General features: G+C 37.9%; 2 protein-coding genes across 8 annotated transcripts in view; one reads left to right on the top strand and one right to left on the bottom strand.

Annotated features, from left to right (window-relative positions):
* The window catches only part of SKIC3 (SKI3 subunit of superkiller complex), a 156,616-nt gene that overhangs the window by 93,148 nt on the left and 50,346 nt on the right, over window positions 1-13,122 (bottom strand). The gene's annotated exons all lie outside the window — the stretch shown is intronic.
* The window catches only part of ARSK (arylsulfatase family member K), a 43,187-nt gene that overhangs the window by 7,345 nt on the left and 22,720 nt on the right, over window positions 1-13,122 (top strand). For both annotated transcript variants that reach the window (XM_060009148.1, XM_060009147.1), the window contains exons 2-3: window positions 821-950; window positions 7,118-7,277. In XM_060009148.1, coding sequence (XP_059865131.1) covers window positions 821-950; window positions 7,118-7,277 — 290 coding nt within the window. The remainder of the gene's footprint in view (window positions 1-820; window positions 951-7,117; window positions 7,278-13,122) is intronic.

The raw sequence follows: 13,122 nt of genomic DNA, 5'->3' as shown, positions 1-13,122 counted from the left end.
TAAGTCCTGAAGGTATCTCTAACTTTACATGTCCCTTAAGTTATTTGAATGGCTGATTCTTCTCATTCTTTAGGTCTCACTTCCCAGAGAAGCCTTCCCTGTATCAAAGTAGGTCTCCCTTGTTATTCTGTATCTTAGGTTTTTCTCAAAGCACATATCACAGTAACTTGTAATTATTCGTAGTTTATTTACGAGTATGTTTTTTGCCTCCCCTACTAGACTGTAAGCTTCATGAGGCCAGGGACTCTGTTTTTATTCACCATTGTATCTCTAGATCTTTCACAGTGCCTGGCACATACTAAATACTCAATAAACATTGGTTCACTCAGTCCATCATCCCCCAAAAGAAACCTTCCAGGAAGTTCCTTTAATTTATTTACTATATTCAAATGGATCCAAATGTCACACCACAGGGCTTCCCTGGTGGCGCAGTGGTTGAGAGTCCGCCTGCTGATGCAGGGGACACAGGTTCGTGCCCCGGTTCGGGAAGATCCCACATGCCGCAGAGCGGCTGGGCCCGTGAGCCATGGCCGCTGGGCCTGCGCGTCCGGAGCCTGTGCTCCGCAACAGAAGAGGCCACAACAGTGAGAGGCCCGCGTACCGCAAAAAAAAAAACACACACACACAAATGTCACACTACATTGAATTCTCAATATTATGAATCAGAGAATGATAACAGTTTCTCTACCCATTTTTATCTTTTGAGGATTCTTAGGATCATATTGAAGTCTTTTGCTATTTGTGAATTTTATGGTTAAAATTAAAGGAAATTGTTTTCTTTTGTGATGTAATCAATGGTAATTAAATTTCTTTATTCCAGGATGGAAGGCTAACATTTTATCCAGGGAGTCAGGTAGTGAAACTTCCTTTTATCAGCTTCATGAAAGCACATGGCACGTCCTTTCTGAATGCCTACACAAACTCTCCGATCTGCTGCCCATCGCGCGCAGGTATGAGCATGCTTTAATATTACTGGAAGTGGTCCCATGCTGAAAATGTTTTCACAATTTAAAAAATTATACCCCCAAATAGGATAGTAAGTCATATTTGGCATCTAATAAAAAAATTTTAATATATGTGATGTGTGTTATAAGGTGTGTATTGGGTATTGGGGTTTTTTAAGAATAGGAATTTTATCACCTAAATTGGTATTTAGTTCAAGTATTATTGTTTCATTTCCCTTAGGATTGGTGACAAAAAATCTTTTGGCTATCCAGGCAAATTAGGAAATGCTCATATTTGCTTGAAGAGTTTTATTTCCAAGGAAATTTTTTAGTAAGAGATAGGGAGCTGGGAGGAGACTTCAAAGTATACCACAAAGTCGTTAGAACTTTTCAGATATATCTGGATTTTTCTGTATTATTTCAGATTACATATTTTTTCTCTTCAGTTTCAATTTACTTCTATCCCAAATTTAATTGTTCACTTTTATTACAGTAATTTAACAAATAGGCATAGTTTTAATGGCAAAATAACAGTGATATTAAGCCATGACTAACTGAAAAATCGGGGAAAATTGACATTTTTATAAATCTATTGTCTGATACAGTTGTTTTCTTTCTCCTCTAATTTATGATTGTTTGCTTTGGAACTCATAAATAGCACCCAACAATCTTCTTTTGTCCATAAGTTCCTGACATCATATTCTCTGTGATTGGAGTCACAAGTTCTTTCACCTACATTTTCAGCACCATCAACTATATAATCACCAATGATTAAAGGAAACCTAAACTCTATTTTAAATATTTCAATAGTGAAGGACCAGGAATATTAAAAACATGTTTGTTAATGTTTTTATTCTTTATTGAGCAAGTGGAATGAGCAATGGACCAGGGTGAGGTGATGTCTGGATTCCAATCCTCAATGGACCACATCAAGCAAGTCCCTCAGTTTCTTTATCTACAGAACACTGTATGTGCTGTGTCCCCCACAGTGTTGTTCCCAGCATCAAATGAGATAATGGATTTTAAAAAGTGCTCAATGAACTCTAAAGGTTTCAAAAATGTTAGGTGATGCTTTTTTTGGAAGAAGTATATTTTGGAGAGTTTGAACAAAGAGAAGGAATAATAGTAATAAAAACTAACATTTATTGCATTCTTACCATGTGCCTGGCAATATAACTGCCTTACATGTCTTAATTTATATAATTCCCCACATTTTCACAAAGTAGATATTGTTATTATCCCCATTTTGCAGATGAAAACTAAAGTACTGAAAGGTTAAATAACTTATCAAAGGTCACTCAGTAACTAGCATCATCGGGATTCAAAGCCGGGTAATGCCCCATTCCACTCCTCAAAAAGAAAGCATTTTGTTAGATGAGAAAAGAATTCAACCCTGCCATGTGTGTACACAGAAAAGGGAAAAGGAAAGGGATTTCTTTCCAGTTTTACCGAGATGTAATTGACATATAACACTGTATTAGTTTAAGGTATACACCACATTCTAGAGAAAATAAGAACATTTCCATGAGTTGAACCAGTCAGATTAAGCTTATGTGCATCCACATAACACTTCTGGCAATCTGTCCCCAATATACAGCCATAATGCTACCTCCCAAAAAACCAACAATGAGGTAACTACCAAAGCTAAGCTCCAAACACTGGGGCCTTATTAACACTTGTGTCCCCAACAGCAACATAACTGCTGAACGCATGATAAATGCCATAGTCAACCCGCAATCAGTAAGGACCTGCTATCTGCCTGATCACCAGGTTTTCAGAATCTGAAACAGACATTTTAGGAAATAATTATAACAATTAATGAAAGCAGGTATGAAGTTAAGTTTTTATTCTTTATTGAGCAAGTGGAATGAGATAACATAAAGAAAAACTCCACACTCTATCTGCACAAAGCAGAGGAGGCTAAAGTACTGAAGGGATGCTTATACTGAATTATAAAGGCACACAGGTAGACAAGGTGATAAATCAGATAAGACACAGCAAATACACTAAGATGCAACATCTCTTCACTAAAAATTTCATTTGGTCTCAATCAGCAATCTAGGTTAGTACACATAAGTATTCACACATTTGCTACTGACTAGTTCCTCATCTTTGCTTTCTATTTTTTCATTTACTTGTATATTCTTCAGTTTCTGTCATCAGTGTCTTAAAGTTTTTAGTGTACAGATCTTTCATCTCCTTGGTTAAATTTATTCGTTAGTATTTTATTCTTTTTTATACAATCGTAAATGGATTTTTTGGGTAATTTTTTCTGGTAGTTCATCATTAGTATATAGAAATGCAACTGATTTTTACATATTGATTTTATATCCTGCAACTTTACTAAACGTATTGATTAGTTCTAACAGTTTTTTGGTAAAGTCTTTTTGGTTTTCTATATATAATATCATGTTTCTGCAAATAGGGACAATTTTACTTATTCTTTTCTGATTTGGATGCCTTTTATTTCTTTTTCTTGCTTAACTGCTCAGGCTAGGATTTCTAGAACTGTGTTGAATAAGAGTGCTGAGAGTGGGCACCCTTGTCTCGTTTCTGATCTTAGAGGAAAAACTTTTAGCTTTTTACCATTGAATATGATGTTAGCTGTGGGCTTCTATATATTCCTTCTATACCCAGTTTTTCAAGAGGTTTTTTTTAATTGGAGTATAGTTGCTTCACAATGTTGTGTTAGTTTCTGCTGTACAAGGGAGTGAATCAGCTATATGTATACATATATCCCCTCCCTCTTGGACCTTCCTCCCACTCCTCCCCCATTCCACCTATCTACATCATCACAGAGCACTGAGCTGAGCTCCCTGTGCTATACAGCAGGTTCCCACTAGCTATCTTTTTTACACATGGTAGTGTATATATGTCAATCCTAATCTCTCAATTAATCCCACATGAATGAATGCTAAAATTTGTCAAAGGCTTTTTCTGCATCTATTGAGATGATCATATTTTTTTTTTTATCCCTCATTTTACTAATGTGGTATATCACATTGATAGATTTGCAGATGTTGAACCATCTTTGCCTTCCTGGAGTAAATCCCAATTGATCATGATGTACGATTCTTTCAAAGTATTGTTAAATTACGTTTGCTAATATTTTGTTGAGAATTTTTATCTATGTTCATCACAGATCTTGGCCTATAATTTCCTTTTCTTGTAGTGTCCTTGTCTTGTTTTGCTATCATGGTATTGCTGGCCTCATGAGTTTGGAAATGTTTCCTCATCTTCTCTTTTCTGGAAGAGTTTGAGAAGGATTGTTTTCTTTTTTAAATGTACCTCTTTGGCTTATTCTTTAAAATTTGTTTAATTAATTTATTTTTGGCTGTGTTGGGTCTTCGTTGCTGCACGTGGGCTTTCTCTAGTTGCGTCCAGCGGGGGTTACTCTTCGTTGAGGTGTGCAGGCTTCTCATTGTGGTGGCTTCTCTTGTTGAGAAGCATGGGCTCTAGGCACACAGGCTTCAGTAGTTGTGGCTCGTGGGCTCTAGAGCACAGGCTCAGTAGTTGTGGAGCACAGGCTTATTTGCTCTGCGGCATGTGGGATCTTCCTGGATCAGGGATCAAATCCACGTCCCCTGCATTGGCAGGCGGATTCTTAACCACTGCACCACCAGGGAAGCCCCAGAAGGATTAGTTTTAATTCTGCTTTAAATGTTTGATAGAATGCACCAGTGAAGCCATCTGGTCCTGGACATTTCTTCATTGGGAGGTTTTTGATTACCGATTCAATCTCCTTACTCATAATTGGTCTGTTCAGCTTTTCTATTTCTTCATGATTCAATCTTGGTAGGTTTTACATTTCTAGGAACGTATCCAATTCTTCCAATTTGTTAGTATAATTGTTCATGGTAGTTAGTCTCTTATGATCCTTTGTCTTTCTGTGGTATCAGTTGTAATGTCTCCTCTTTAATTCCTAATTTTATTTGAGTCCCCTTGTTTTTTTCTTGGAAAGTCTAACTAAGGGTTTGTCCATTTTATTTAAAAAAAAAACAACTCTTAGTTTTTTTGTTTGTTTGTTTGGCTGCATCTTAGTTGTGGCACGTGGTGTCTTCACTGGAGGCGTGTGGGATTTTCGTTGTGGCACGAGCTCTTTGTCTTGGCACGCGGGCTTCTCTCTAGTTGTGGTGTGCAGGATTTTCTCTCTCTGGTTGTGGCGTGCAGAGTCCAGGGTGCATGGGCTCTATAGTTTGCGGCATGCAGGCTCTCTCATTGAGGTGCACGAGCTCAGTAGTTGTGGCTCACGGGCTTAGTTGCCCTGCAGCATGTGGGATCTTAGTTCCCTGACCAGGGATCATAACCACGTCCCCTGCATTGTAAGGCGGATTCTTTACCACAAAGGAAGCCCCAACAACTCTTAGTTTTATTGATCTTTTCTATTGTCTTTTTAGTCTCTATTTATTTCCACTCTGATCTTTGTTATTTCCTTTCTTCTACTAACTTTGGGCTTAGTTTGTTCTTCTTTTCCTAGATCCTTGAGATATAAAGTTAGGTTGTTTATTTGAGCTATTTCTTTTTTATAATGTAGGCACTTAAAGTTGTGAACTTCCCTCTTAGAACTGCTTTTTCTGCATGCCATTTGTTTTGCTATGTTGTATTTCTATTTTCATTTGTCTCAAGATATTTTTTTGACCTCTCTTTTGATTTCTTCTTTGGCCCATTGGTTGTTCAGGAACATGTTGTTTAAACTCCATATATTTGTCAATTTTCCAGTTTTCTTCTTATAACTGATTCTAGTTTCATATCATTGTGGTCAGAAAAGATGCTTGATATGATTTCAGTCTTTTTAAATTTATGAAGACTTGTTTTGTGTCCTAACATATGATCTTCCTGGAGAATGTTCCATGTGCACTTGAGAAGAATGTACTTTCTTTTGCTTTTGGATGGAATGTACTGAAAATCTTAATTCCATCTGTTCTAACATGTAGGTTAAGTCCAGTGTTTCCTTATTGGTTTTCTGTCTGGAAGATCTATCTGCTGTTGAAGTCCCCTAGTATTATTGTATTGCTATCTATTTCTCCCTTTAGGTATGTTAATATTTGAAAAAAAAAGATTTATTGACTAAACAATGATAGCTGTAGAAAATGAGAGAGAAAACATAGAACACGTAAGTTTTTTGTGGCATGCCAGTATATAGACAAGAAATAGGGAAAAGCCTTGAGGATTTTTGGGAAATGAGATCTGTACTTCATTTGACCAACTTGGAAAATTAACCAACAAATACTTAGTGATTATTTTTATGACTCAAGTCAGACAAGCTTTATATTTAATTCCATTTATTTACCTTAAACAACTTAACCTGTAAGCCAGGGGTCCCCAACCCCCGGGCCACAGACCGGTACTGGTCTGTGACCTGTTAGGAATTGGGCTGCACAGCAGGTGAGTGGTGGATGAGCAAGCGAAGCTTCATCTGTATTTACAGCCACCCCACATCTCTTGCATTACCACCTGCGCTCCACCTCCTGTCAGATCAGCAGCTGCATTAGATTCTCATAGGAGTGTGAACCCTACTGTGAACTGCGCATGTGAGGGGTCTAGGTTGTGCAATCCTTACGAGAATCTAATGCCTGATGATCTGAGGTGGAGCTGAGGCGGTGATGCTAGTGCTGGGGAGTGGCTGCAAATGCAGATTATCATTAGCAGAGAGGTTTGACTAAACAGAGACCATAATAAAACAATTGCTTGAAGACATATCAAAACCCTATCAGTGAATGGCAAGTGAAAACAAGCTCAGGGTTCCCACTGATTCTGCATTATGGTGAGTTGTATAATTATTTCATTATATATTACAATGTAATAATAATAGAAATAAAGTGCACAATAAATGTAATGCACTTGAATCATCCCAAAACCATCCCCCCCTCCCCAGTCTGCAGAAAAATTGTCTTCCATGAAACTGGTCCTTGGTGCCAAAAAGGTTGGGGACCGCTGCTGCAAGCCTTAGAGACTCACCTGTAAAATGGAAATAGTAATTCATTTCACTTTTCCCCTTGATAAAACGAGGTAACAATCAAAAATGTTAGGTAAAACACTTAATGCAGATATATCTTGTTGCAGAGCACAAGCTCTAAACTAGTAGTCAGTCTCTTTTCTCTCGGTATAATTGTCTTAATCATTAAAACGAATTGTTAAGCTTTATTTACACTGATCCCATTTTTTTCCCCCAGCAATGTGGAGTGGCCTCTTCACTCACTTAACAGAATCTTGGAATAACTTTAAGGGCTTAGATCCAAATTATACAACATGGATGGATGTCATGGAGAAGCATGGCTACCGAACACAAAAATTTGGAAAACTGGACTATATTTCAGGGCATCACTCCATCAGGTAAAAAATAAAATAAAAATGATTCTAACAGGCAGCCCACTGCTATAATACATACATGTACCCTTTTTGACTTCTTTTATTTCTCCACAAAGGTGAATGTAAATCTCTTAATCCCTAGATTGTGTTAATTTGGCTAAATCTTTAGCTTTGTTTAATCTTCTTAAAATATTGAAATTATATGCTAGTAATTTTGTTTTTCTTAAATATTAAAGGTCTATAAAATTGTTTAGTCCATGATTTATTTTGATTTAGTTATACAACGGCTACTTTATTACTCACTTTACAATTTGTTCTAAAGACCATAATCTTCTTGCTACTTGCTTTTTTCAGTTCTCCCCAACTTTATTCTATTGTAACTTTTTTTTTCTTTCATTTTACTCAGTCCTCGAAAATTAGGCAACTAAGCATAGGGAATAAGAGTAGAGATCTAGAATCAGATTGTCTACTTTTGAATCCTAGTTTCTCTGTTTACTACTAACTTGTAGTATAATCTTGGGAATATTATCTAAGCTAACTGAAGTTTAATTTCTTTGTTGTGAGCATTAAATGAAATAATATGTGCTCATTTCACAAAGTTTCACCAGTTTCTCTTTAAAATCCTTCTACTTTTTTGGAAAGTAAGGTTAATCCAAAGTAAGATACAACTATTCATACTATCCTATTTGAAATTGTTTTCTTTCTTTGTTTTCTCAGTCAGTCCAATAATAAAAAGAATCTAAGGTTGAATGCCTTGTATTGCATATCACTATCACTCTCTGTGTGAGATGGTTAAAATATGATCTGAGTTTTATTCCTCAGTGGGATAATAATTCTTGGAGGGCACAGACCCTGTTTCTCTTTCTCACTACTTTATTCCCACTTCCAACGTAGTGCCTGTACGTTGTAGGTACACAATTAAATATTTGTTTAATGAATGAATGAACGGAATAAAAAGTTACAACTTATTATTTGATAAACATTGATATTCTATCTCACCTGGGTTAAAAGGAAAAGAGCCACTTAAACGTTGACATTTGGGAAATCAAAGATGGTTTTCAGTATAATAATTGCTGTAGCATATTTTCACTTTACTTACTGTCTCACCTGAGCTTAGGAAGCTTAAATAAGCTATCAAGACTATTTGTATTAGTGCTATATGTACCCACATAGTCATTTGACTGACAGATAGGTCAAGGCTGCTGTTAATAGCATGTCTGCAAAGGTTATATGAATTACAGCACGTTATCTTTCAGATTTTTCTGTGCAAGTTTAAAGATGGGTCTCAGAAAAAAAAGGTCTCTCAATATCAAATAGATGAATTCAATGTTTTTGATAGACTGACTCTCAAAACACGTTTTTATAATTTTGAGCTACCTTTACCACTGAAATTAGCCATTTTTGAACCTGTTTATATTTTCAGCCAGAATTACAAGTCCCTTTAGTTTACTACTACAATTCTCCATCTGTATTTTTTTCAACATCAAATGATGCTTTCTTCTTTTACCAGTTTAAGGACATAGTCCAGCTGTGTGTCCCTTACCATATATACTATGCTGCACCAGACTGGGAACTTTAAGGGCTACACGCTTGTTTCTTCCAGACAACTGTTAAACAAGTGCTGGTGGTACTACTCATTAAGATGCCACTTACCGGCGTCCCTGGTGGTGCAGTGGTTAAGAATCCACCTGCCAATGCAGGGGACATGGGTTCAAGCCCTGATCCGGGAAGATCCCACATGCCGCGGAGCAACTAAGCCTGTGAGCCACAACTACTGAGCCCACGTGCCGCATCTACTGAAGCCCGCGCGCTCTAGAGCCTGTGCTCCACAACAAGAGAAGCCACCGCAATAAGCCTGCGCACCACAACGAAGAGTAGCCCCCGCTCACTGCAACTAGAGAAAGCCCATGCACAGCAACGAAGACCCAACACAGCCAAAAATAATAAATAAATTTATTTTTTAAAAAAATGCCACTTACTAACAACTATAAGACCAGGGCAAGTTATTTATCTACTCAGGATCCCAGTTTAATCAAATTAGCTTACTCTAGATGACTCTAAAGATTCTTCCTGGGCTTCCCTAGTGGCGCAGTGGTTGAGAGTCTGCCTGCCAATGCAGGGGACACGGGTTCGTGCCCTGGTCCAGGAGGATCCCACATGCCATGGAGCGGCTGGGCTCGTGAGCCATGGCCGCTGAGCCTGCGCGTCCAGAGCCTGTGCTCTGCAACGGGAGAGGCCACAACAGTGAGAGGCCCGTGTACCACAAAAACAAACAAACAAAAAACCCACACAAAGCATTGTAGCACTATTTACAATAGCCAGGACATGGAACCAACCTAAATGTCCATCAACAGATGAATGGATAAGGAAGATATGGCACATATATACAATGGAATATTACTCAGCCATAAAAAGAAACGAAATTGAGTTATTTGTAGTGAGGTGGATGGACCTAGAGTCTGTCATACAGAGTGAAGTAAGTCAGCAAGAGAAAAACAAATACCATATGCTAACACATATATATGGAATCTAAAAAAAAAGAAAAATAGTACTGATGAACCTAGTTGCAGAGCAGGAATAAAGAGGTAAGACATAGAGAATGGACTTGAGGATGTGGGGTGGGAGGGTGAAGCTGGGGCAAAGTGAGAGTAGCATTAACATATATACACTACCGAATGTAAAATAGTTGGCTGGTGGGAAGCAGCAGCATAGCACAGGGAGATCCACTCAGTGCTTTGAGATGACCTAGAGGGGTGGCATAGGAAGGATGGGAGGGAGGCTCAAGAGGGAGGGGAGATGGGGACATGTGTATGCATATGGCTGTTTCACTTTGGTGTGCAACAGAAACTAACACAGTATTGTGAAGCAATTATACTCCAATAAAGATTAAAAAAAAAAAAAAGGCACAAAGGGAAATTCTGCCTCCTCTCCCCGCTCCCCCCACCAAGGGCAAGTGGTTTGGAAAACATGTCATATCCACGACTTGGCTGTCTTAGTTGCACCATGTCCAGTAACTCACTGAGCTAACTTGCCAAGTTTTAGTTACCTAAGAGATTTTAAATAATTCACACATGTCATTCATACCTCCATTACCATGAAAGTTAACCAGTTTAAATGAATTTCTTTGATCAAAGTGACCTAGAGAATAATGATGTCTATCATTATTAGGCTCTTACTACCTACTAGGCACTGCATTAGGTTTAAGGTAAAATATTTCCAAAAAGTCACTATGTATCTTCGTAGGCTTGGTAGAGTCATATATTCAGAAACATACATTGAACACTTAATATCTATTAGTAGGTAAAGGAACAATTTGCAGATTTACCAAAAGACTAATTATGCAGTGAAAAGGAATTTGGATTATCCATCTAAGAACAGAGGCTGTACTTATACTAATCTCAGGAGATGGAACTGGGAATAATTCTGATTCTTTTTTTTATTATTTTATTTATTTTTGGCTGTGTTGGGTCTTTGTTGCTGTGCTCGGGCTTTCTGTAATTGCAGCGAGCGGGGGCTACTCTTTGTTGCGGTGCACGGGCCTCTCACTGTGGTGGCTTCTCTTGTTGCGGAGCACGGGCTCTAGGCGCACGGGCTTCAGTAGTTGTGGCTCGCGGGCTCTAGAGCGCAGGCTCAGTAGTTGTGGCTTGCGAGCCTAGATGCTCTGCGGCATGTGGGATCTTCCCAGACCAGGGTTCAAACCCGTGTCCCCTGCATTGGCAGGTGGATTCCCAACCACTGCCCCAGCAGGGAAGCCCAATAATTCTGATTCTAATACAACTTTAAGGACCTCAGTTGCAGGAGTTAGGAAAACTTTATCCTGGTTCTCTGTCATTAACATAATTTATGAGTTGCTTGTCTCCTCTCTGGGTCTTTTCTCAGCTACATCATTTCCAACTAGAACTTTGACCTGCATGACGCTTTTTGACTCAAACTCCATCTCCTTTTAGTGACGTTCTCTACCTTATAGCTGCATTCTAGGTAATTGCCAGTCACCTGTTTTTCCTTTCCAAATTCAAATTCTGTAAACAAGGATGATAGGCCCAACACATATTTCATCCCAGACTCCATCATAATCACTGACCAGGTTAAGGACCCAAGGATCTGGTCCTTAGGTTGGGTGTGCACCCCTGGCCAGTGGACAGGATAGGAGAAGAGTTAAATCCTACACAGTGTGGTCATCTGGGTCACCTCTTCGGCAAGGGCTATGGACATGGTAACATATTCAATGCAGTGACTGTTTGGTTAATTACTAATGAAAGATTTACTGGGGGATAATCCACCCACTTTATCTTTCAGATATAATGACATTTTGTCCAGGTTGTATTTTCTGTATAATACTGAAAAGCAAAAGCTTACAAAAAATTTTAAATGTTAGAGTTGCTTAAGTTGATATATTAAATTACTTTAAAAGTGTAAGAAGAATCTTCCCCTTATGCGATGTAAACGAAGTCAATGTGATCTAAACCATTAGAGTTATAATCATAACCAAACTATTTCATCACAATTGCTTTTTCCACAAGGTAGCAAATGGGCCTTTATTTTTTAAAGTATAGTAGTAGGAGTTTATGCCTGAGTGCATATGAGGAGGTAGTATCGTTTTGGTAGCTAAGGGAGTCACCTCAAGTTCAGCCTAGCACAATGCCTTGTACATGGTAGACATTCAATAACTCTTTCTTGAATTAAATCAAAAAGCCTGCCTTTATTTAAAACCAAACTGCAGCAAATACTTTGTTAAGGGCTACAGTCACTGTCACCTAGAACTCAAAGTTTGAAATATTGATGTTCCAACAGTGATGAATTCACTAGCAGGCTAGGAAATGGCTAAATGGGAGTTCATAACCTGAAGTCCATGAAACCCCTGAGTACCCACACACACACTCATGCAAAACAAACCTTTTGTTTGAAATTTATTTACTATTATATAATTTTATAATATATAATTGCATATATTTACAATAAATATATAATAAAATATAAGACACAGAATGAATAACAATTGTTATTCATTCAATTAAAACAGACTTTTTGTGAGTGATCATATATGTAAAGATAGATGACAGCCTTGTGAGTCCCTTAAAAAACAGTGTGTTTCTCAGCTTTGAGAAAAGAACATTTAATGGGAATGAATATGGATTCCATTTTCTCTTACCGAATTTATCAGGCCGATAGTGAAATTTGCAAGGGCATGATTCAGAACTGTAATTTTTCCATGCAAGAGACTTATCTGAGACACATTAGCTGTTAAAGTCCCATCGAGAACAATGATTCTTTGTGTGAAAGGGATCCATTTGCACATAACGCTTAAAGTCTGAGGTAGTTGAATTATTTAGTAATCTTAGGAAGCTGAAGGTTTAAGTCGACGCTCCTAATTCATTTTGAAAGAAAACTGTTATGTTCTCATCAATTTTAATGTATGATACTTTTTCAAATGTTATAGTCCCTATGTAAATTCACCTGGTGCTACCTGTGAGCTGATTGTCTCCAATACTGCAGCAGTGGAGTTCGGCACATTGGCACAGAAAACCCACAAAGCAATGGCATAGATACAAATTTATGCAATAATTCGTTGCTAACATGTTAGTTTTATATGCCATTTATATTAGGAGGAGATTTTGCTTTTAAAAAGAATAAAATTGCTGATTGCTGGATAGTGCATTTAGCCATTTTCTGGAATCGATCCAAGGTAGAATAATTCTCCTATTCATGGGCTACTGTGGAAGCTATTTTAATGATCTTCTCTAAAAATTGAGGCTTTTTTGCATAAAAATTCTTACACTGTTATGTGGAGTGGTGCATCTCAAAATGTAACATGCATGCAGATCACCTGGGCGTCTTATTAAATGCCCTTCCCAATTCAGTGGGTCTGGGA

Source organism: Delphinus delphis, chromosome 3 (genome assembly GCF_949987515.2).
Source record: "Delphinus delphis chromosome 3, mDelDel1.2, whole genome shotgun sequence".
Classification (NCBI taxonomy): domain Eukaryota; kingdom Metazoa; phylum Chordata; class Mammalia; order Artiodactyla; family Delphinidae; genus Delphinus; species Delphinus delphis.
Note: the sequence above shows the minus strand (reverse complement) of the source record. Positions and strands in the feature narration are given on the sequence as shown.